Genomic DNA, 23485 nt, shown 5'->3' on the forward strand with positions numbered 1-23485 from the left:
CCTGCCCTGAGCATCAACTGCAACACACACACACACACACACACACACACACACACACACACACACACACACACACACACACACACACACACACACACACACACAGCTCCACTTCGAACAGAGGTTCGATTTTTGACATTGTATCCCACATTTATTGATTTACACATTTTAATTATAATATTTGTTTTGATAGAATCAATTGCTTCTCGGCTAGCAGTAGGCCTACAATTCAGGCTATTATCATTTTAACTTTGCAATCATGTGCATTATCACAGGGTGAGAAGAAAACGACAGACAGGTCTGACAATTTATGAGTTTGCATATCTTAGATTTAATACTGCAAACTGGCAGTGGTGGAACAAGTATTGTCATGTTTTATTTGTATAAGTAGTAATACCACAATGTATAAATACTCTGTTACAAGTACAAGTCTGGTGTTCAAAATGTAGGCCTACTTGAGTTAAGTACCAAAAGTAAAGTATAGGGTTTAAGTGGTTAATGTAGGCTATGTTTTGTAATAATATTAAAAATCTTCAAAGCACTGTAACTAACTAGTAGGTCTAACTAATGTTTTCAAATAATTGTAGTGGTGTACAAACAGCAATATTTGTCTCTGAGATATAGTGGAGCAAGAAGTAAAAGTATTGAAAACTGGAAATGCTCCAGTAAAGTAAAAACTGTACTTGAGTACATGTACTTAGTTACTTTACACCACTGCAAACTGACCGTGTTTGCAGGGCATGACTGCAAAGACGACTGGCAGCAACCACCTGGTCATGGCCTCGGCTGCCTTCCAAGACCACATATCACGGAACCTGCTGGATCAGACGCTCTCGTCATCATCATCACATAACCCTGTGAAGATGAACCACGGTAGAAAAGCATCCACAGACACCGCCAGGAAAAGGGTGAGGGACACAGGGACTCTGAAACAGAAACATCTGCCAAAGTACCAAAGAGAAGAGGAGGAGGAGGAGTACGTGCTTGACCAAGCACCACCTCGTTTAACATTAGGTACAGTGAGTGGAGAACTGGAAATAACCACATGGTTTAAATATACCTACCTGTTATGTACAGCACTGGAAAGTATAAGCACAAATACTGTAACATTTTGAGTTAATATGTTTTACTTTACTGGGGGTGTTTCCAATTGTCAATAGTTTTACTCCACTAGCCTACATCTTCAAGGCAAATATTTTACTTTTACTCCACTATAATAATTGAAAACTACAACCTCAAAAGCTTGTAGATCTGCTATTTTCAAAAGATTTTCATGCATTCTACAGTATACATATGAAAACATGTGAAAGGGGACCTTCTGCATAAAGTAGTACTTTTATTTTTGGTACTCAAGCACATTTTGAATGCCATACTAATTCCTTCATATTCATGTGTGTGTACATGTGTGTGTACTGCAAGCAAGGGTCTTCAACAGGGGGTCCGGGACCCCTAGGGGGTCCTCAGAGTTACTGCAGCGGGTCCTCCAAATCTTTGTTTGATTTCTCTTTTTTTTTTTAAACCACTTGAACCCTAGCGTCCATATTCTGAGGACTGTAGTCGAAAATAGCCGATCTACAAGCTTGTAGATCGACTATTTTCGGAAAGAGGTTTGGTGTAGAGGGGAAAAAGAGCAGACTAAGTACAGATTGAATGGTCAAGTTTATTAAATATTGACGGTTCAAGTGGTTAAATATCTGAAAACACAAATTGACATGAATCCAAAATACACTGATGATCATGTTGTCAAACAATGAAACTATATGGAATCTATGAAAATGTTGTGGGGGTCCCTGCTTCATATCTCTCTCAGCTAAGGGGTCCCTGGCCTGAAAACGTTGAAGACCCCTGACTGTACTGGATCTGTCTCTGCTATAATATCTTGCAGCACAGAAGATGGGTTTGGTGGCATCCCCACCTAGAAGGCTGACGGTGGACGAGTGGACTCGGGTCAAGGTTAGGTCTGCCCGGCAGGGGGACTCGACCCAGCCCTGTGTGATATGCAGGGAGGAGTTCCGCCTTCAGCAGCAGGTAAAAAAAGACTTAACACACAATATGCCTGCTGTTTGTTTTCTGTGAGAAACCCTTTCCTGAATGTTTTCAATGTGCATCATCACTCCGTTTCCCACCCACACACAGACCCACCCACCCACCACACACACACACACACACACACACACACACACACACACACACACACACACACACACACACACACACACACACACACACACACACACACACACAGAATATCCCCCTCCCACCGGCTCCTCTATGTTCTAATCTGTGTAGACAACTGTACAAATTTACCCATACTGCCTTGGAACTCAACTGTGACGCGATGATGTAGCAATCAGTGTGTTACTGTGAGGGTCATTCAGTCTTTTGCACCTTTCTGATCCCCTTTTAAGATGCCAATCTCCTCAAGAATGCAGCGGCTAGAATACATGGCCTCACAAAGCACTAGTTGCCATAGACGCGCGTGTAAATATTAGTTTGACTCAGGGAAAAAAATGTTAATTAGTGCCTGCTAACAAGGAGAAAGTGACAAGCGGGGAATCTCTGTTGATTTGACATACATCCGCAAGCCCCTGCATTCATCGTGAAATGGTGGTGGTGGGGGTGGGGGGTGTCATGGGTTGCTTTCTTGTGTTTTCCAGTATTAATCGGGCCGTTCAAAAACAACCCAATTATACACCAGCGATCGCTCCAGTATTTATTTCTTCTAAATCCTTATGTTTTTATATCAGTGTTGCACAAACTTTTTAATGTCAAGAACCCCTAGAATTATATGTATTTGACGGCGTCTAAAAATATTTGAGTTACAAATGTTCGCTTTAAAAATATATATTCAAAGATTTGCACACATTTTCAAGGTGGCAGCCTCGAGTATGTGCTATTTAAGTACAAAATAATGGTTAAAGTGGTTAAAATCTAAAATGACACAGATGCTCTCAAGGTCTAAATGGGTTGAATTATTTTAATATCAACCACACCTGGTATTGTCTGCGATTTAATTTTCCGTTCAGTTTCTATTATTCCCTCTGACAGGGGTAGCTTGTAACCTTGAGTGTTTCTAAGTGAGAAGTGGAAATTCTCTCTGGTCTAATGGTTTGTCGAGCTGCTGGAAATTGTGCACTGCAGGGGGGCCCCTTTCTCTGGTGATGGAGTGTGTGTTGGTCAGGCCAAAAAACAATGGGAAATCAATGCCCTCTAGAGATCAGAGCAAACTGGTTTGTGTGCCAAGCCCCATCGCGGCGACTGTGTCCTCTCAGACGATAAAAGAGACCCTGTACAGGTTTGTGTGTGTGTTTGTGTATTGGAGGGGGGTCACAGCCAGCACAGTGGGGTTATGCTGCGTCTCATTTCTCTCTCTGCAAAGCACACACACACACACAGCACAGGTGCGTGCGTGCACACATACACGCACGCACGCACGCACGCACGCACGCACACACACACACACACACACACACACACACACACACACACACACACACACACACACACACACACACACACACACACACACACACACACTACCCCTGTACCACTCATTACTCAGTTCAAGACAGAGAATGAGAATGATGAAGAGATCTCGACAATGAATGTGTAATGGACAAGAGAGAAAGATGGAGAGAGGTATTAGGGTATGCTCTATTGAGCACACCTTTTGATTTGGGAATATCTTACCCTTGATGGAAGTTCAGAACAAAAATCTATATGTCACCAATTTTGCTGTATTGTGATAATAACGCCACCATTAGGCAAAATAAATTACATTAAATGCAGGACTTTTGTAATACTGGTAGAATCCCCTTTGCTTGTGTTTGTTTAGGTGCTAAAAGAGATATACAATGACACTGAGTGGATTTGGTATGTCCGGTTCCTTGATCACAGAACACAGAAGCAACAGATAAACAGCGATTGACAGTATATCATGGCTAAAGCAAAAAAAAACAAAAAACATGATTATCAGGTATTATGATTATACTAGGAGGAAGATTTTTTTTTCTGCAAAAAAGTGTACAGAAAGAGTTAAAATTAGGTTATGTGGCCACACCCACCAGTTCATTAACTCTTATACTGCTTTGGACGTTCCTGTTCGCCCCAATTCTAGAGAGTGAGGCGCGCCAATACGGCCGTTCATTCGTTTGATGTTTTTAATGGATTATGATAAAAGACGTCCTTGCGCAACTTTTCAATGTATAATTGGTCGTCGGGTCGTTTTGAGGACAGCCGGAAACCGCGTCATAAAAAAAAAATCACACCCGTGTGAACTGAGCGGTGGTTTACCCATCCTCCCCCTTTTGTCGGAAATCAGTTGTTTTATAGTATTAGTAGTATAGTAATTGTAGTAGGTAGTAGTATTTAGCAGTACTAGAATATTGAGATCTATTAGGCCAAGTAGTAGGCCAACTCAGCCTCAACTTGCTGGTATCATTCCGCCGAAGCGCGACCCAACCCCCCCTGGCCGAGGAGCAGCAGTAGCAGATCCACGGATAGAAATAAACTTTGTTAGAATTAGGATTACACAACCTACCCGTGTTGGTGACCCAGGACCAGCGCTCATGAATGGTGGTGGTGGTCGTGATGATGATGATGATGATGATGAAGAAGAAGAGAAAAAGATCACTGTAGCCGTTGGTATTGAAGATAAAAAGATTGAAGATGGTGCCAGTCCACTGTAGCCGTTGGTATTGAAGATAAAAAAGATTGAAGATGGTGCCAGTCGCGAAGAACCGGGGTCCAAAAGTGGATCAAGAGCCACCTGATATTGTGGAAACCGATCCCGACGGAGCTCGACCCCCGTGCAGGATGTCCCCCCGCCCGGGGGCTCACATCGCCGCAGCAGCAGAGACCATGTACCGCCGCCACCGCCGCGAAGAGACAGACGAACTGGACGATTTGGCCAATGAAGAATGGCTTCTCTCCGAGAGACCCCTCGGAGAACAGAGGCCACGATTCTACTGTCCAAAGTGGTAAGACTTAAATCCAGTGCATGTATGTATTGTATAGTTGTATACTGTATAGTTGTATACTGTGTGATAACAGAGCATCCGTGTGGAAGCCTGGTCTCTATCAGTGAGATGGGGTAACGGTTTTCCATTGCGACGTGTTGCCACTCCGACATTGGGATCCGGTCTAGAGCCCGCCTACTGCATCCGGCTATTTACACGTACACATACATGCAAGAAATGTTTCCGTATCCGGACCGGATCAGTAACTTGATCCAAGCAGTTAGGATCCACGTGCATGCGTTTGTTTTTGTCGCTACACAGGACACACGTGGTGTGTGAGAGAGGGAGAGGTTTCTTTTTACGTGTGGTGCACGTGCGGTGCACGCGCGTGCACGTACTATGCACGTACGGTGGACGCCCCGCACCCACCTCGCTATGTCGTCGTCATCATCATCATCATCATCAGTAGGCCTACATCTCTGATGTCTGATGATGTAGCTTTTCAGTTCAATTCAAAGGAGCTTTATTGGCATGAGAAAACATACGTTTACATTGCCAAAGCAAGTGTTACAAATAAAAACTGTTGAAAATGGGGAACATATATACAGTTGGAGGGAGTACAGCTTTGTGTAAACAGAGCTATGTTGCATTGTGACATTTTATATATTATACATACAGGGTATAAAGGGCATTTCACTGTGACAGTAAATGCATGGTAACTATTTACTATATCTGCATTTTATGTATTACATATGAACTTATTGTAAGTCATTTGCTAAATGTCAAAATTGTAAATTGATTTGTTTACATATAAACCTTTTGATAATTTCCTGGCTATGATTTTAGATGATGAGTCGACGATGATGAGCCTACTTCTTCATTGCCACATCGTAGTCGTCCAAGGACAAGGATAGGAACAAAAACCTTTTTTCTGTAAAGCAGACTTAGCACCAGACACATGCTCACATAGACATCAAAGGGGGCTGGAGCCCCTGCCCTTTTATCCATCTGTAAAAAGTGCCCTCTCCAGACCATGAATGCTGTTTTTACATAATTACTATATATATATGTTTATATATATATTTGTGTGGTAAGCAGTGAAGTGCATAGAATGTTAGAGAATTTCTAAAACAGCCTTTTGATGAAAATATTAGGCCCCCAACCTCCACCCATTCTGCTGTGACGCGTTGTGAGCTTGGAGGTGTACTATTTTTCATGTATTTTATAGTAATTATGTATTTGTATAATTTACAGATCGACCATAGGCTTGTGTACGTGGTAGGGGTGCAGAGTTCAGCAGACTCGGTGTAGCCCTTCCGGAGGAGCCTGGCTGTAGTGAAACAGAATGGAGCCCCAGGCCCTGTGCAGGCTGAATGAAAAGCTAGGTCATTCACTTGCGACCTTACAGCCCACCCCCCGTAAAACTAGACAATCATTTGTACTGTACTTCAACCTAAAAAGTGTGAGATAAAGAGAACCCTGAAAGCTGAAGCAGGATTCAGGCTGAATCTCATGTCACTGTGTCAATGTTCTGCACTGCTCTTACTGCTCTTACACACTAAAAGTGTGTAAAAAAACACTTTTTCTTGTTTTTATTTTTTTGAATTTGTTTGTAAACAACCACTGATCATAGGTGTGATGTTACTGAAGCCAACAATAAAAGGCTAAAGAGAGATTTCTGCCTGAAAATGTCTTCTTCACAAAAATGCATTTTTCTCAGCTTTATGTTCTCAAAGAGCTGTTTTTAGGCCATATTCTGCAGCTTCTAGCTAATGGACAGAACATGATAAAAACTCGAAATCTTTTTCTGTTACAAAGTAGACATTCTATTCTTCGTTGCCATATCATTGTTGTCTTTATAGTCAAAACAGATTTTCTCCAGTAGGCCTTCAAAGATGAGCGACAATTCTCAATTTAGCTGGCGGTGGATTGAGCTTTTTGTTAAATTCTGTGGCAGTAAAATAGTTAAGTATGCCTGGTTGTCATGGTGGGTGGTGACCCAGCTGAAGTTAGCCACACCCACAGTGTTGGGTGAATGGTAAAAGGGGAGGGGATGATTCTATGATGTCACTCTATCTGTGTTTTTGGATCGGCACTTTTGACCCACAAGGTGGCAGCCTCGAGTAAGGAACCCAAAATACAAAGGGAATACATAATTACTCATAACAACCACACCAGGGGGTCTAATGAAATACTGTCAACCTCCTAGACACATGACAACCAGAAAAGGTACAACGTTATGGCACCACCTCTTTAACATTAGCTGTCTTTCCGTTCTAGGTGTTGCTGTCGTGCTCCCACGTGTTCCACAGAGTGTGTCTGCAGGCCTTTGAAAGGTTTTCGGGGAGGAAGTGCTGTCCCATGTGCAGGAAAGAGCAGTATGAAACACGGCTGATCCACGATGGGGCTCGCCTCTTCAGACAGCAGTGTGCCACCAGGTAATAGATTAGTTGAATACTTTATTATCACGTTTGGCAGTGCAGTTACAAAAGCTATGCAAAAATGATAACGCAAAAAGCTCTTGGGGACTTCCGTTGTGGTCTCAATTCATCAAGAAACACAGTACATACAATGCATTAAGCACACTTTTAACCGCACAGATTCGGCCATGATTCCCGTCGAAAAGCATCGGCTGCCGACAGGGAGCCATCGGTAGCTTGTCGGCAAGAGACGCTTGCCGTCGATAAAGCCGGCGGGACCCGTCGATAAAAACGGAACCTGCTCAGTCTTTTGCAAGAGTTGGTAGAATTGAGGAGACTCGATACTCCTGTAGAGTGGACCTTTAGTTTGCTGCTGCTGCAGAAACCAAGCCTAAATAAGCCAGAGACCATATAAATACCATATTCTCAATCTCAACTCTCAAAGCAAAGTTAGTAATAGTGCGTGCTTTGTTTTGGTGAGAGAAGAGAAACACCGCTGCTGCTGCTGTGGAATATTCTCCCAATTTCTCCGGTTGCCAAATTCTGTGAGTGAAACAAGTGACCAAGTCTATGAAAACAAGCCCAAAGGTTTCACCACTTGAGCTCTATTACATTAGCTATTTTCTAAAAGAATGTTGAAAGCAAGGCCAAATAAGCGACTACACTTCAGTAACAAGCCAAAACAAAAGCAACCCGCAACTGACTTTACAGGAAAACAAGACCAAAGTCGGTTATAATGAGCAGACCTGGCAACACACCAGTGCAGCGCTCCAGGCTCATGTGCAGGCTACAGAGGTCTCGTCTGAATGCGATGTTCCGTCGCCCGACTTTTAAACGCCAAGTTTGCCAACTAACACCAACAGACTACAACAGACTGGCAGTCTGGGGCCATTGGAAGTAGACTGTTTGGTGTGAAGTCACCTTAAGGCTACATATCAGCAACAATACTAAAAGCTATTCTAGATATATTTATAGGATGGATGACACTCCTATAGGGCTCCTTCAATGGTAGGGACAAAATAGGGGGTCAAAATTACTTAAAGTTGTACCATGTAACTTTTTTTATAAAACAAATCTTAAAATTGTCCTAACTGTTAAATCGCTAAAGTTTTAGAACACCCACTCCGTTATTTTCAGCTTCTGAAGCCTTCTCTTTATATGTTTTCTATGATCCTGGCCGTGGACCGGATTTCGCGCCAAAATGACGTAATCTGCATCATCTGTATACGTTGTGTATACGTTGCCCAATCACATCGCCGATCATGCACACATGGTACACTACCGGCCAATCACAGCGCATCTTGAAGTGGGGTCGCCATATTTGTAGTCGCCCGTGTGTCTCTTTACTCAAAAGGTAATCTCGCCTACCAGGCAGGGTGAAGTAGCCCGTTTCTCCGGAATGCCTGAACGCACAGGAACCAGGGACCCCTCTAAAGATAGCTCTCGGCGTTGTGGAGGCAGACGCGGGGGTGTGAAGGTACGAAAAATGGGCGAAAGACGCGAACGCGACCGCGGTTTGCTATAGGGCTACTGACCACTAGTTGAGCATCTTACACAGTATAGCTTTAAGTCCAATTATAATTTTAGGATAGCCATGTTTTTAGGTCAGTTTTAAATGTGGATGTGGAATCTAGATGGCTGCTGAGATTTTGTTGGCAGAGTGGTAGAATGCATTTTCCCCCAGTCCTGGGATTGAGGTTTATTAGTCTTATCAGTTGTAAATGTGCCATATTATGAAAACTATCACTGTTTGGCTGTAGTGAAGTACTTTGGCCCTCGTTTATCAATGGTGTGTAAAAAACAGCTTATTTGTTTCCTTGGCATTTACAAAAGTGTCCTACCTGGCCAACCTTGCCCTACATTTGATCCCAGCGTTGACAGCTGAATTTAAATAACATGCCCTTAAATATACTCGAGACGCCACGATTTTGCGACCAGAACAAACGGAATACGTTATAGCAACATAATGGAAGCCAATAGGAAAGGGTTTACCGCACGCCTCACTCCCTTTCGTGTCCGCGTTAAGGTCCGCGTCCCACAGTGTAGTCACCACCCACACTGCAGACAGTGCACACACACAAGCAAAGCAGTCTTTGACAGTGGGCCACTGCTGGGATTACCATTTATTCTGTAAAGTAGCCTACATGAATACACCACACCAGCAGGCACATCGTCATGAATGGAATTACGTTTGGATTTTAATTTAACCCAATATCAGCGATGAGCGCAACGCGCGTTTGAGAGCTTACACTAAAATAAAGCAATACATTTCCCCATGAGCCATGTATGGGGCTGGCCATGTCCCCGTTGGCCAAAATAAATCATCCACAGCGTGCGCCGTGCGGGGCACAGCCAGGTTTGGAGTGGGTTTTATAGGACTCACTTCACTGTATAATATGGAGACCTCACGGTCCACTAAAAGATTACAGCCGCACAGCGCCGGTCCTGACTCCTGAAAATGCTCTCGCATAAGCGCTCATATAGCCTAATATGGGAGTGTTAATATATCCTTGTTCTGAGCTGGCAATTTTATCTGAATGACTGTTAAGCACTTGTTAGATTTCTTCCATTATCATTATGCTTGTCATTGTAACTTGGAAATAACATTGGTGTGCATGTCCATGATGTATGCCTTTATAATAATGTCAAGGACCCCCAAGATGATATGTATTTGGCCACGGACCCCGATCTCAAAATATTTAGTTCCAGGGACCCCCAGAAGCAAAATTTGAGTTGGAAATGTTTGCTTAAAAAATACATATATTCAAAGGTTTTCACACATTTTCACAACTTTTCAAAAAATTGCAGATCTACAAGCTCGCAGCGCGGCACTCGGTGCCGCGCTGTGAGCTTGTATATCTGCTATTTTTCAATAGATAAAGTTATTAGGGCCCCTCCACCTTGGGCCCCAGTAACTCAGTCCCACTTTCCTACCCCTTGTGACACCCCTGGATACATGTGTCAGATAGTTAGACAATGCTGCTCTGCTTGTCAACAATAGAACAACGTGGTGTAAGATGAATCCTACGCCACCTCAGAACTTGATGTGAGATCTGAGCCTACCCTACGCCAACGTCAAAGTCACATTGCGATAATAAATGATAAAACTTTTGAATAAATGCAGACACTTGCCTAAATTTTGGTGTACGCCAACATTTTGAAAATATGCCAACACTTGCCTAAGTTTTGGTGTATGCCAAAATTTTGATCTGCACCATGTTGATAAATGAGGGCCTTTAAGTCTGACAAAATAATCAAATCAAATGTGAAAATATTTAGTTCACATGGAATTTGGCACTGATAAAACTAGTGGTTTCCCAGATTAGCCCTGGACACGCACACGCACGCACGCACACACGCACGCACGCATGCACGCACGCACACACACACACACACACACACACACACAAAGGTGATCACTCAGAATAACTTTGTATTCATTTTCAGCGATACACTTCCCTCTAACCCCAACCATGCCAGGAAAATGCCCCCAACAGCATAACAGACCCGACCCCCTTCCCTCTCTGTAAGGGTCAAGCATTCAGTCCTCTACCATTCTCTTGGTGTATCCATGCTGTCGCCCACTTGTGGAGAATATGGTGAAGGATGATTCATCTGACCATATCATGTTTTATTTCCACATCTACTGTATGTAGAGTAGACCAATGCCTATGGTTTTGGCACCACTGAACATTCAAATAGTCTCCGTCGGGTGGAAACCTCATATGTCTCTGGGCAACTGATTTCCCCCCCTGGGATAATAAAGGTATCTATCTATCTACCTATGTCCAAAACTGCCCATTTAATGATATCTTTCACATAGATCGAGTCAGTTCCTATTGAAACACTAGCCAATTGAGCATTCTTTGTGTGACCTCCCTGCCAGGAGGGGCCCAATAATGAACCCTCTTTCATAGTCACTTGGATCTTTTACTCTTGCCATCTTGATCCAAAATCAAAGTCCACTGGGCACTACACCTTGGAAGGAACTGCATTTGTTACGTTTCTGCACCCATTTTTTCAGCTGTTTTCTTTGTCTGTAGGATTCAAGCATGCTGGCGGGGCTATGTGGCTCGGAAGTGGTACAGTAACGTGAAGAAGACCAATCCCCCAAAAGATCTAAGGCTGCGCCGCAAATTCTTCGAAGCAAAGGTGCGTTGAGCTGCATCTGTGGCATAAATACCAATGGGATACATATGTTCAGAAAACTCTCAGGATCTAGAAGGCGTTTTTAGAATCAGGTGTAAATGGGTTAAACAAACAGGCCTCACCGCCTCAGTTGAAGATGGGATTGCAATTAGTGTACCGTAGACTAGAGGGAGACATTCTTGCAGGGGCGTAGAGATTTCAGTATGTTGATTCTAAGGATGTGTCATCTGTATATTAATGAGGGCTTGATTCTACAGGCGTGGCATATTGGCATAATGAATAGGTCCTATTAATTATGCTAAGAGAGGGCAAAGATACTGTAGGTTAAAGTGTGAGACACCATAAAACGCATTTAGGGATGTTTTTTGGGGAATAGAAATTCTGTACATGAATTTTCTAGCCTGATTTCAGACTCAGCTGACGCTTGAGTCTTCATTGTGCCCCATCTGAACGATTTCTGGGTGAGGGACTTTTGTGCGAGCATGCACGCACGCGAGTGATCGCGATGCACGGTGATCGCGACGCACAGTGATCGCAACACACGGTCGCGGTGTGTGTGTGTGTCTGTCTGCCAGTGACTGCTTCCACACAGAACTGCGACCAGTCACCAGAAACGTGTAATCAACATTAACAGCTTGGTGAAATCAGTGCGCGCGTGTGTGTGTCTGTGTGCCTGCCTGCCTGCCTGGTGTGTGAACTTCCTGAAATGTAATCGTTTCAACTGCTGTGCGGATTGGATATTCGTTAGACCCACCCCCACCCCCCGCACTCATTGGAGGAGCCGCAATTTTGGATCGGAAAACGGCCGATTCATTTGCTCAACTCCAGACCAGAGAAACAGTCTACTCTGAGAGTGGGCGGGGTCTATGGGCTGGAACCAGACTTTCATACGGCTAATTCATACGGTTTAAAAGATGTCATTCAACAAATTAGGGATTAGCCTTTAGTTCACATCGAACACACAAAGGTCACATGGCCTCTGTACTTCCTGCAGCCTCCACTGACATTCACTGATCATTTTGCAGTATCTAAGGGCTCTGGGTTTCCACTACAGAGGGACTCACTGACCCCAACGTGCACTTATTCATATACATGGGCACGCACAAATACACATGCATGCACATTGCTCATGCACACTCCCCCCGCCCTCACCCTTTCGACCTCCTTTGATGCATTGTGAATCATACACTGCTTGTCAACTAATTATGGAGAGTGTGTGTTTTAGTCAAACAGTCTGGACATTCCAGCAGGGTCCTCGGCTGTGGCCCGACCCCTGACCGCCTCTCGACTATGCGATAGGTAAGGACAGGTGAGTGAGGGGAGGGGACGTAGATAGGTAAGGACAGGTGAGTGAGGGGAGGGGACGTAGGGACTGAGAGTCTGGCAGTTTAAGCTGAGGAGACCTGATGCTTGTTGTCATTGCAGCCATTGTTCTCTTGTCCTATTTCACAAGCTATACATCCCAGGGATACTTCGACTTATTGGACAGAGAATGTGAGCTCTGAACCCTGGAGGCCAGCCAGCAGACTGCGCTGGTTGACGCTCAGGCTCGGGCTCTTTTGTCTGTGTGTGTGTGTGTGGGGGGGGGGGGGGGGGCACGGTGGAAAGGGAGAGTGTTTTTTGCAGGTCTTTCAGTCCGAGTGTATCAAAAAAGCAACTGGGTTAAGCACCGTTGGTCCGAACAGTTTAACATTCACCAGGTTAGCATTCACCAGCGTCGGCAGGTTAGTATTTCAACAGGTTAGCATTCACCAGCGTTGGCAGGTTAGCATTTCACCAGGTTAGCATTCACCAGCGTTAGTTTTACTGTGGTTAAGGTTAGGTTTAAGTTTATCTCTGTCCCCCCGACTTTCGGCACCTCTGAGCAGCCAATCATAAGCTGCCTTAACCCAGTTGCTTTTTTGATACACTCGGACTGAAAGAACTGCAAAAAACACTCTCCCTCGGTGGAAAACCTCCCCTTACGAGGGCCACAGGGGCCACGTCTGACCGCCAGGATGACCGTGGGATCACACCATAGCCACCGATCCCTTCCACTGCTCACTGCTCAAGTCAAATGTTATTTTAAAATGTCAAATTAAATAATTTCGGGAGACGCTATCACAAACAACATCTATCTCACAAGTCTTAATTCCGGTGTGTCGACGGTATGCTGTATGTCTGATGGCTTGTTTGAAAGAGAGGCCACATGTACGACTACGTACGTACAGTATGTCTGAAGTGCAGTGTAATCAGGCAGAGTGGCTCCACGGTCCTGATGAAGCCAGGCTGACGACTGCAGGCGGGCAGGCCGCACAGTACTAGCGGTGGAAAGTAACTAGGTACATTTACTTTATTTATTTTGAGGTATTTGTTTGTTCAACCGTTGTGAGCTTGTAGATCACACTCTGCTCGGCTCGGCTGCGGCGCCGGAACTGCCGCCCACCTTCTGCGCAATGCACGATGCACTAGTGGTGGAAAGTAACTAGGTACATTTAATTTATTTATTTTGAGGTATTTGTACTTTACTTGAGTATTTCCAATTGCCAATACTTTTACTTCTACTCCACTACATCTCGGATCCACTTTTTTACTCCACTACATTTGAGAACTTTTAGTTACTAGTTACTTTGTAGATTTTGATTATTATTACAAAACATACATTAACTACTTCAGGCCCTACATATATTTCGACCATTTGAAAATAGCTGATCTACAAGCTCACAATACGTCGCATCGCAACGCATTGTGAGTGCGCCGCATCGCGACGCATTGTTCAACCGCTGTGAGCTTGTAGATCACACTCTGCTCGGCTCGGCTGCGGCGCCGGAACTGCCGCCCACCTTCTGCGCAATGCACGATTGGACGCTGGAAACTTCTGGATACTTTTGAAAACTTGTGAAATGGGACATTCTGCATAATGAGTAGTTTTACTTTTGGTACTTTAAGTACATTTTGATGCCAATACTTCTACACAAGAACATTTTGGATTCTGGACTTTTACTTGTAACAGAGTATTTCTACATTGTAGTATTGATACTTTTACTTAAGTAAAACATTTGAGTACTTTTTCCACCACTGACTGTACTGTACTGTGATGTATTGTGAGGGTCAGTGTGTCCTACACATCGGCCCCCCATCGTTGTCCATCATCTTGCCTGTAAACCATGCTGTAACATGCCACGTAAACAAAAAGACAGTTTATTGGTCCAATTAACTCTGTTCTAGCAGAGTAAGCTGTGGTAAATGGCCCATGTGTTCAGACCCCTGTCATGGACCCGAGTTTCAATCATTATGCACCAGCTGGCCTGGGATTGGGTGGCCTGGGACGGATGTGCTTGAAAGATCTCACACACCTCTGAAGCCCGATTTATACTTTGCCGTATGGCGTTGACGCACGCTGCAAATGGACGATCTACAAGCTCACAACCGTGCCGTTTTTTCTGAGCGCATGGTTTGTATATATCCCCGCCGTACGATGGAACATAATTACTCAGGAAAAGGCTTGTCATCTCCGATCTGTGAGAACTACAGTGTTGGACAGTAACTAGTTACTACTGTAATATTATTACTTTACCCAGTAACAAGTAGTGTTACTGGGTAAAGTAATAAAGTGTAAGGGAAAATTGCGGCCAAAGGTTGCAATTTAGTCGTGAAACGGCACATGCTGACTCCGTCTAGACGTGTACACCTTTTTACGGTCTATGGGTTTGCTGCTCTGACATCATGCTCTGACATCACTGTGATGTCAGGGGAACCGCTCTAAGAGAATGGGTTTGCCGCTCTGACATCACGCTTCAGCCCATATCTAACAGGACTTCATATGGGAATGCCCATATAAAAAATTATGTAGGCCACATCGGCCACACACCACACTAACAGAATCCATACTGTATGGCCAAGACAGATGGCCAAGACAGCCCATATCTGTGTGGCTGGTTCCACAGACAGGGATCTCCATGTATGGGCATAAAAGGGTATGATGTCAGATGTCATAGACATCATAGGACTTTCACATAACGAATAACTGAGTAAGCATGTTTGGGCTCTCACAGCATATCTCCATATACAGTACATGGATCTCCATAATATGGGTAATTGGTCCGATATACATCACTGGCCAGATGGCCAAGATTCCCTGAGGCGTCTTACTAGTATATTACTCTCCGAGTAATAAGTAATATAATATTACTTTTTAAGGAGTAATATGTATTAACCCATTTAGGCCTAACCTATAGTTAGGCCCAAATCAGAAATTAGCCAACAAAAACAAATATGTTGATACATACTGTACATGTACTGTAAGCCCCTCCCATACACTAAAATGTGTACCCGGCCTGAATGGAAGTAACATATTACTCTCCTTAGTAATATTGCCCAACACTGGAAAACTATAAGCTGGGATTACACACCGCAGTGAGTGACGTGTCTGATTCACCTGATTTTCAGCAGGAAGACTATTATGCCTAGTTGACTGTACAGTACAATGGAGGGGCCGGGGATGGGGGGGGGTTCTGGATGGAAAGGTCTGTACTGGGAGCGCAGAGTAGGGGTGGGCGATATGGAAGAATACATTATCACAATATTTTCCCCAGCTGTATCACGATCGTAGACCTTTTTTTTTTAATGTCGGTTTTTATGGCTATTTTTTCAAGTTACTCAACAGTACAACCACCTACAAGGTGACAAAAACTAAAAGAAAAAGTGATACTCAAAGTGAGGTCCGGGGACTCTCTGGGTTCCTTTTGGCTTTTGGGAGGTCTAAATTGACTAAATTGAACTCACAAGTGTGTAACTCTGACAGTATACAAATGAAACCAAATGGACCCTTACTTACTTACTTATTTACCACCATATCGCCCACCCCTAGCGCAGAGCCACACGCTCCTCATCCTCGTGTTTCTGGTGAACTTCCTGTTCAACCCGACGTCACAGCAGGTGACAATAAAGCATCTTTGTCCACTGAAGCGGCAGCAGGTGTTCGTGTAGCAGCCGATCTGCGAGCCTCGGGAATCTTAATCTTATCGGGAGGGCTGTGATCCCGATGGCCAGCTTTCCATTTCTACCTGTTTTCGGAGGTCCGACCCTGTGTCAACACATTAAGGGGATAACTACTGACATAGATGGATTGCCGCAAGATAACACCTCTGCCTCCCCCCTCTGCTCCCTCCCCCGGTCTGCTCTCCTGTGCACGTCGTCTGCCGTGGGGCAGAGACAAAGTTCACCTGTGTTGTTTACCATAACTGTAGAAGTCGTCCAGGCTCATAAACCCCTCCTAACAGTTGTTTAATTTGTGGTAATAAAGAATCTGAAACGCAATTCTGGTGTATGGGATGAATACGAAAGTGCTCGCCCCAAAACACGATCGCACCGCGTCTAATCCGACAACCTTGGAACGGTCGCCACCAGGTATTCCTGACCTAAATGTAACCTGAACGTAATCTCGCCTACTACTATGCCAAAACCTAACCTTATTCCTAAACATAACCTCAGTAAAACTATGCCTAAACATAACCTTATTCCTAAACGTAAGGTAACCTCAGTAAATGCCTAAACCTAACCTTATTCCTAAACTTAACGTCAGTAAAACTATGCCTAAACAACATGTTCCTAACCTTAACCTTAAAAATACAAGAATACAAGAAGCGCTGGGGGTGAGTGGTCAGAGAAAACAAATGGGGGCGAGTGTGTTTTGGGGGGATGGGATGTGTAAGAGACAGACTGATAGAAAGAGAGAGAACGTGTGTGTGTGTGTGTGTGTGTGTGTGTGTGTGTGTGTGTGTGTGTGTGTGTGCGTGCGTGCGTGCGTGCGTGCGTGCGTGTGTGTGTGACTGGACCCAGTAGACGATAATAAAAAAATCACACCCGTGTGAACTGAGCGGTGGTTGTGGAGGCTGCGCAACAGCAAAACAAATATAAATATAATAATAAAAATAATAATAAAAAAGATTTAAAAAAGATTAAAAACAAATATTAAAAAAAATAATAATAATAATATGGTTGGGGGGGGTGCTTGTGTGTGTGACCCCCCCCCCCCCCCCCCTCCCCGTGTGTGTGTGTGTGTGTGTGTGTGTGTGTGTGTGTGTGTGTGTGTGTTGCAGTTGATTTTCAGGCTAGAAGCAACAGCACCCTCTTTGGTCAACCAGTGGTACTAGGCTACAGACAGACATACATACATACATACATACATACATTCATATATACACTGATACACACATGGCCGTGCGTGCGTGCGTGCGTACCTGTGCGTGCGTGTGCGTGCGTGTGCGTGCGTGTTTGTTGCAATTGATGCTCAGGCTAGATTCAACATCAGGCTACAGACACATACACGGATACACACTCCTGCATACACCTCAGGCTACAGACATACACACACGGCCATTCTAAGGAGCGGCGTCACCACCGCTCAAAAGGGACCCGAACTCTGTGGAATCACATGGATATTATACAAGACATTCTGATCGCATGGATGTGATGCCAGTGGTGGTCAAAGCACCAGAGGCAAGTCAACCTTCCTTGCGCCATCATAACATTAACAAAACAAAACAAAGGTTGTATGTTTGCATATTAAGGTTTAATGAGACGTGAAGCCAAAATCATATACTATTAACTATTAGCATTTCTTTCACCACATTAATTTGTAGGCCACTGTGTGGCAGGGTGCGCAAACGGTTCTCTTGAGTTGCGCCCATTTTAACCTATTCACTTCTTTTTTGGCAAGCGATACCTCTACATAAGTAGATAGTTAGGCTATTATTTTGTTAACTCAGGAACAGATTGCAATTGCATCTGTGATAAAGAGGAAAGAAGCCCAGCGCTAACATAAAATGGTGTAATTATCAGTTGGGTCCCCCAGGGCTCTATACTAGTGTATTTTCTGTTAATGTGGGGAAAGCTTTCGCTGAAAATAGCAAAAATAGCAGACCTCCAAGCTCGTTAGAGCTTGAAGGTCGGCTATTTTCGATGCTTGGTTTCGACACAGAGCATTTCTTCAACATAAGATGCTGCGTTCAAGCTCAGGAGAGTTTGGACAAGGATTCAAGGTTTGGACAAGGAAGGCAGCATTCTCTTGAATGCTGCCTTCATGTATGGCATGGAAAGAGGGCATTTGCATTTCTTTCTCCACAGTAAAAACTGAATTCATCGTCTGGAGAGGGCATTCTTTACAGAGGGATAAAAGGGCAGGGGCTCAAGCCCCCTTTGATGTCTATGTGTGCACGTGCCTGCTCCCCTAATATTTTGTCTCTGATGATGTGCACTCTTTCTATTTTCTAATCAGCTGGAGGAGTTAAACGACAGCTTCCTCCAATACTGTCACACGGACGTCGAGGCTTTTCTGAGCGATATGGACCGCACCTTGTCATCCAGCAGGCGGGTGCTCAACCAGATGGAGAGCGAGCGTGTCTCCGAACCACGAAACGAGGACTGGGACAGAATGCAAAACCAGGTTGGGAACTAAATGTACCACCCTGAACCGAGTAAAATGAGAGCATAAAAAGAAAGAAAAAAGGCACAATATAATCTTAGTCTCATTCTCCTTGTGGCCTTGCCACGCCACGTTAACGTGTCATTGCTTGTTGAGCAGCAACTGCATCCCATCTGTTACTGTATATAGAAAGAATACAATACAAAATAATCTCTCTCATGGCGACCATTCATTTAAGAATAAGTGGCAGTGGGTAGGTTAATAATCCACTGCTTTTACAACAAAAACACACTCAGAAAACGACCTGGTCTGATAACACACGCCAGGCTTTTCAACGCCTTGACTCTTCCATGGAAAGGAACAAAAAGTGTAGATTTGATGTTCCATAGGGCTCCATTGTTGCTGCTGTCTGTGCACAAGACTTTTATGGCAGCCAGTAGCTTTTTCCACTGAAGGGTGGGGGCACGAAGGGTAGTGGAAAGGAAGACATCTTTCCTTTTTCCTTCATCTGGTGTGAAAAGGGTTACACACAGGCAGGGGCGTCACAAGGGGTAGGAAAGTGGGACTGAGTTACCAGGGCCCAAGGTGGTGGAGGGGCCTTAATTATTTTATACTTTAGCTATTGAAAAATAGCAGATATACAAGCTCACAGCGCGGCACCGAGTGCCGCGCTGCGAGCTTGTAGATCTGCTATTTTTGAAAAGTCGTGAAAATGTGTGCAAATCTTTGAATATATATATGTATTGGCTAAGCGAACATTTGTAACTCAAATTTTGCTTCTGGGGGGTCCCTGGAAGTCAATATTTTGAGATGGGGTTCCGTGGCCAAATACATACCATTTTGGGGGTCCTTCACATGAAAAGGTTTGAGCTCCACTGACATAGAAACATAGGTTTTTCAAAAAACCTCAGAAGGATTTGAAATATTCAAAGATTTTCACGATTTTTCAAAAATAGCAGATCTACAAGCTCGCAGCGCGGCACTCGGTGCCGCGCTGTGAGCTTGTATATCTGCTATTTTTCAATAGTTAAAGCACAGGGGCCCCGCAGTGAATACTTGTACCCAGGGCCCAGAATTTGGTGTGACGCCCCTGCACACAGGACAGAGGCTGCTCAACCTTGACACAGGAGTATCAAACGGTGAACACGTTTTTGACACATAGCTTTGAGCTTACTCATGGGAACAAACACTATAAAACAGAGCGCTTCTCGTTATCAAACAATTTTAACGGTGACTCTGTGAGGCCTGTTGATTGTCTCTCAATATGGAATAGGAAGCGGTCTTTGGGTTAATCATTGATTGAAGCTAGCTATGGAGACCTCCTTCATTTTTATTGGGATTGCAGCAGATGTTGTATTATTACAATGTAGGCCTGTCTTTGCATGGGAGTGTTTTTTGCAGGTCTTTCAGTCCGAGTGTATCAAAAAAGCAACTGGGTTAAGGCAGTGTTGGTCCGACCAGTTTAACATTCACCAGGTTAGCATTCACTAGCGTCAGCAGGTTAGCATTTCACCAGGTTTAGCATTCACCAGCATTGGCAGGTTAGCATTTCACCAGGTTAGCATTCACCAGCGTTAGTTTTACTGAGGTTAGGCCCCGTTAGGGTTAGGGTTAAAAGGATCCCTGGCTAATACGACGAATATGCCTTAATACATTATAATTGTCCTCTATAACTACAATGTAAAATTAAAAACACCTTAAATATTTTATTTCTTCTAGAAATAGCTGATCTTTCACTCAAATAGGGGAAATGCCTGTTGCAAGTTGATGATGTCATAAATGTCATGTGTCATTTTTTTGGCATGCATGTGCAAAAAAACAAAACAGAAACAGATTTGAAATATTGATTTGATGCTCATATTAACCATAGGAAGTATTACGATTGTTTTTATTTGCACATGCATGCCATAAATTCCATAGGGATAGATCACAAATTACATTTATGACATCATCAACTTGCGACGGGCATTTCCCCTATTGAGTGAAAGATTAGCTATTTCTAGAAGAAATAAAATAATTAAGGTGTTTTTGAAGCGGTGAAAACCGCTTCCAAGGTATAGCTTTTATAATGTATTTGGCCCGGGGGCCAAATATGGCTTGAAGAAATTTTTATACGGACCGCAGCTTTATTCCTAAATTGTATTATAAACGGCCCGCCAGCACTGCCAAACAAGAATATTTTCACAGAGTATAATTGGTCAGGATTGTTCCCTGTTGTCTCATTCTGAAGGGGTCAAAGAAAGGCTATTTTATTTTATTTTTAACCTTGCACGTCTGGTTAGGTACATTTGGTAATGTGAAATAAGGCTTAGTTATTTGTGTTTTGTTCAGAGCACACACCTGACAAAAGACCATTGATATTAAATATTGATGATGATAGTTAAATAAAATAATTTAAATGCGATGCATATGTATGTGGCTTTGTTATGGTCCGACCGAAAGTACATTGATAGTTGGCTCTTGGGTGTTTTAATATGTTCTAATGTGGCCCCCTTTGAAAAAGGTTTGGACACCCCTGTCATAGACCAAAGTCTATGACTTCTGACATCATACAATCCCTTTCATGCCCATATATGGAGATCCCTGATGTCATCAATAGTCACATTTGCAAATGAATTCCGTCCTTCTCCCTTTTATGCCCATATACTGTATGGAGTCTGATGTTATCAATATTAAGCCCATATCTGGTAATACCCATATGTGGACATATTGTGTCAGTCTCATAGTGGTCTGACACATAGCTTTGAGCTTACTCATGGGAACCAATCTCCATATTTGGGGAAAATATGGCCACATATTGTACCACTTAAACAACCAACCAGGTCTGTGCAGTGCCAGCGCTCGCCCAGCAGTCTCCTGTAACCCAGGCGGATGCGTGCATTCTTATTCTTTTTATACAGTATTAAAATGGTCTTGAAATGGCATCAGGACAAGTATAATAATATGGTGACCCCCCTGAGGGGTCCTCCTGACCCACAGATTGAGAACCACAGTGATAATACAGAGGTTGCTTTTCAATGTGTGGCTGGCAGGTCATTCAGAAGGATGTGTGGGAGTGTGCCATCTGTCTGACGTCACTCTGCAGCCCCGGGCAGGCAGAGGGAGGTGAGGCAGGGAGACGCAGCGTCCTCCTGTCATGTTCCCACCTCTTCCACCAGCGCTGTCTGGAGGCCTTCGAGTCATTCTGCGTGGACAGGAGACCCACCTGCCCCCTGTGTAGGTCTGCCTACTACAAAAGACTTGTCTGAGCCCTTAACTCATCCACTACATTGGACGAGTTTGACGAGCTATAGTTATGGGTCCACTCTGCTTATGACGAATATGACGAGCTATCAATTAGCTTTAATAACTATAAAACAAAAAAGTATGATCGCCGATTCGCCGTCCATAGCGCTCTGTGGACCCGCCCTATTCACAAAAAACGGATCTGGATGTTCCAGAACGGAAATGGGGGGGCGGGACAACGACGCCTGTATCCTGTCTGCCGAAATGTCATCCGGTTTAATGTTGTGCAACACCAGCGTGGCGCTCCGTCGGTTTCGCTTTGAGCGATGGAAGGCTGTAGTGCTTTGTTGCTTACCCTGCCTGGATCGTATTGTGAATGCAATCGGTGAACCATCGCGCAATGGATTCGCGCGCGCGCCCACGTTAAAGGTAGGCAAAATCCTGGCGGTGTGGACCCTCAGAAGGGTCTTAAAAATAGCGGTGGGTGAGTTAAGATCAAGAGCACGGTGGTGCAGTCGGTAGCGCTGTCGCCTCACAGCTAGAAGGCGCTGGGTTTGATTCCCGCCGGGGATGCTGTGGGCGTGTTCTCTCCTCTGCTTCATCAGTGCCCACACCCTAGGTGTGGAGTTTGCATGTTCTCCCTGTGTCTCCTAAGGTAGGTACCCTCACCAAAAACATGCAGTAATCCTGGTCTCTATACTGCCTCCCCCTGGCCATCCGGGGTGCCTGATGGAGGGGAATGGAACTGGTTGGAATAACGTGTTCCTTCCACGCGCTACGTCCCGTCAGGTGTAAAAAAAGCAGCTTGGACTCCTCATGCATAGGATGCATGAGGTCCGTTGCTCTCCCCAGGTTGGCAGAGGGAGTGTAGTGCCCAGGATTACGCTCGATAATTGACAAAAAATGGGTTTGTGGGATAATTTCCCCCCCCTGATTTAGTGATCTCAATGTTGATAAATGGATTAATTTTATGTTGTTCATTTTGTATTATGCATTGTAATTATGTATTTTCATGTTTTTACTGTATATTTCTTCTTTTCTTATATGGACCCTAGAAAGATTAGCTGTCGCTCTGCCGTCAGCTAATGGGGATTCATTCAATAAACAATAAAAGCAGACTTTAAACCTAATTTACTCTATTGAATAGAGTTTCTAAATAACCCCCCGAAAAAATACAAGCAAAAATTAAAATGTCTTCCCTTTTATTTGCAAACAAACCAACATAAAAAATAACAAAAGATACATACAGCAAACTAATTTGCTAGTAAAAAACAAAAAACACACATTCACAAACATTACATGGAGACTGACATACAGACGGATGGACA

At 44.0% G+C, this 23485-nt stretch overlaps 1 protein-coding gene across 1 annotated transcript; it reads left to right on the top strand.

Moving 5' to 3' along the window:
* Nucleotides 1-740: 740 nt before the first annotated feature.
* On the top strand, nt 741-22180 carry rnf32 (ring finger protein 32; the record flags this gene model as incomplete). Its single annotated transcript, XM_080751759.1, has 6 exons — nt 741-1014; nt 1886-2028; nt 7239-7396; nt 11422-11530; nt 18786-18953; nt 21965-22180. The coding sequence occupies 6 exons, from the start codon at nt 741-743 to the stop codon at nt 22178-22180; spliced, it is 1068 nt and encodes a 355-aa protein (XP_080607885.1).
* Nucleotides 22181-23485: the final 1305 nt, after the last annotated feature.

The sequence above is a fragment of the Nannobrachium achirus genome (assembly GCF_963921795.1).
Source record: "Nannobrachium achirus genome assembly, chromosome: 21".
NCBI classification, from domain to species: Eukaryota; Metazoa; Chordata; class Actinopteri; order Myctophiformes; family Myctophidae; genus Nannobrachium; species Nannobrachium achirus.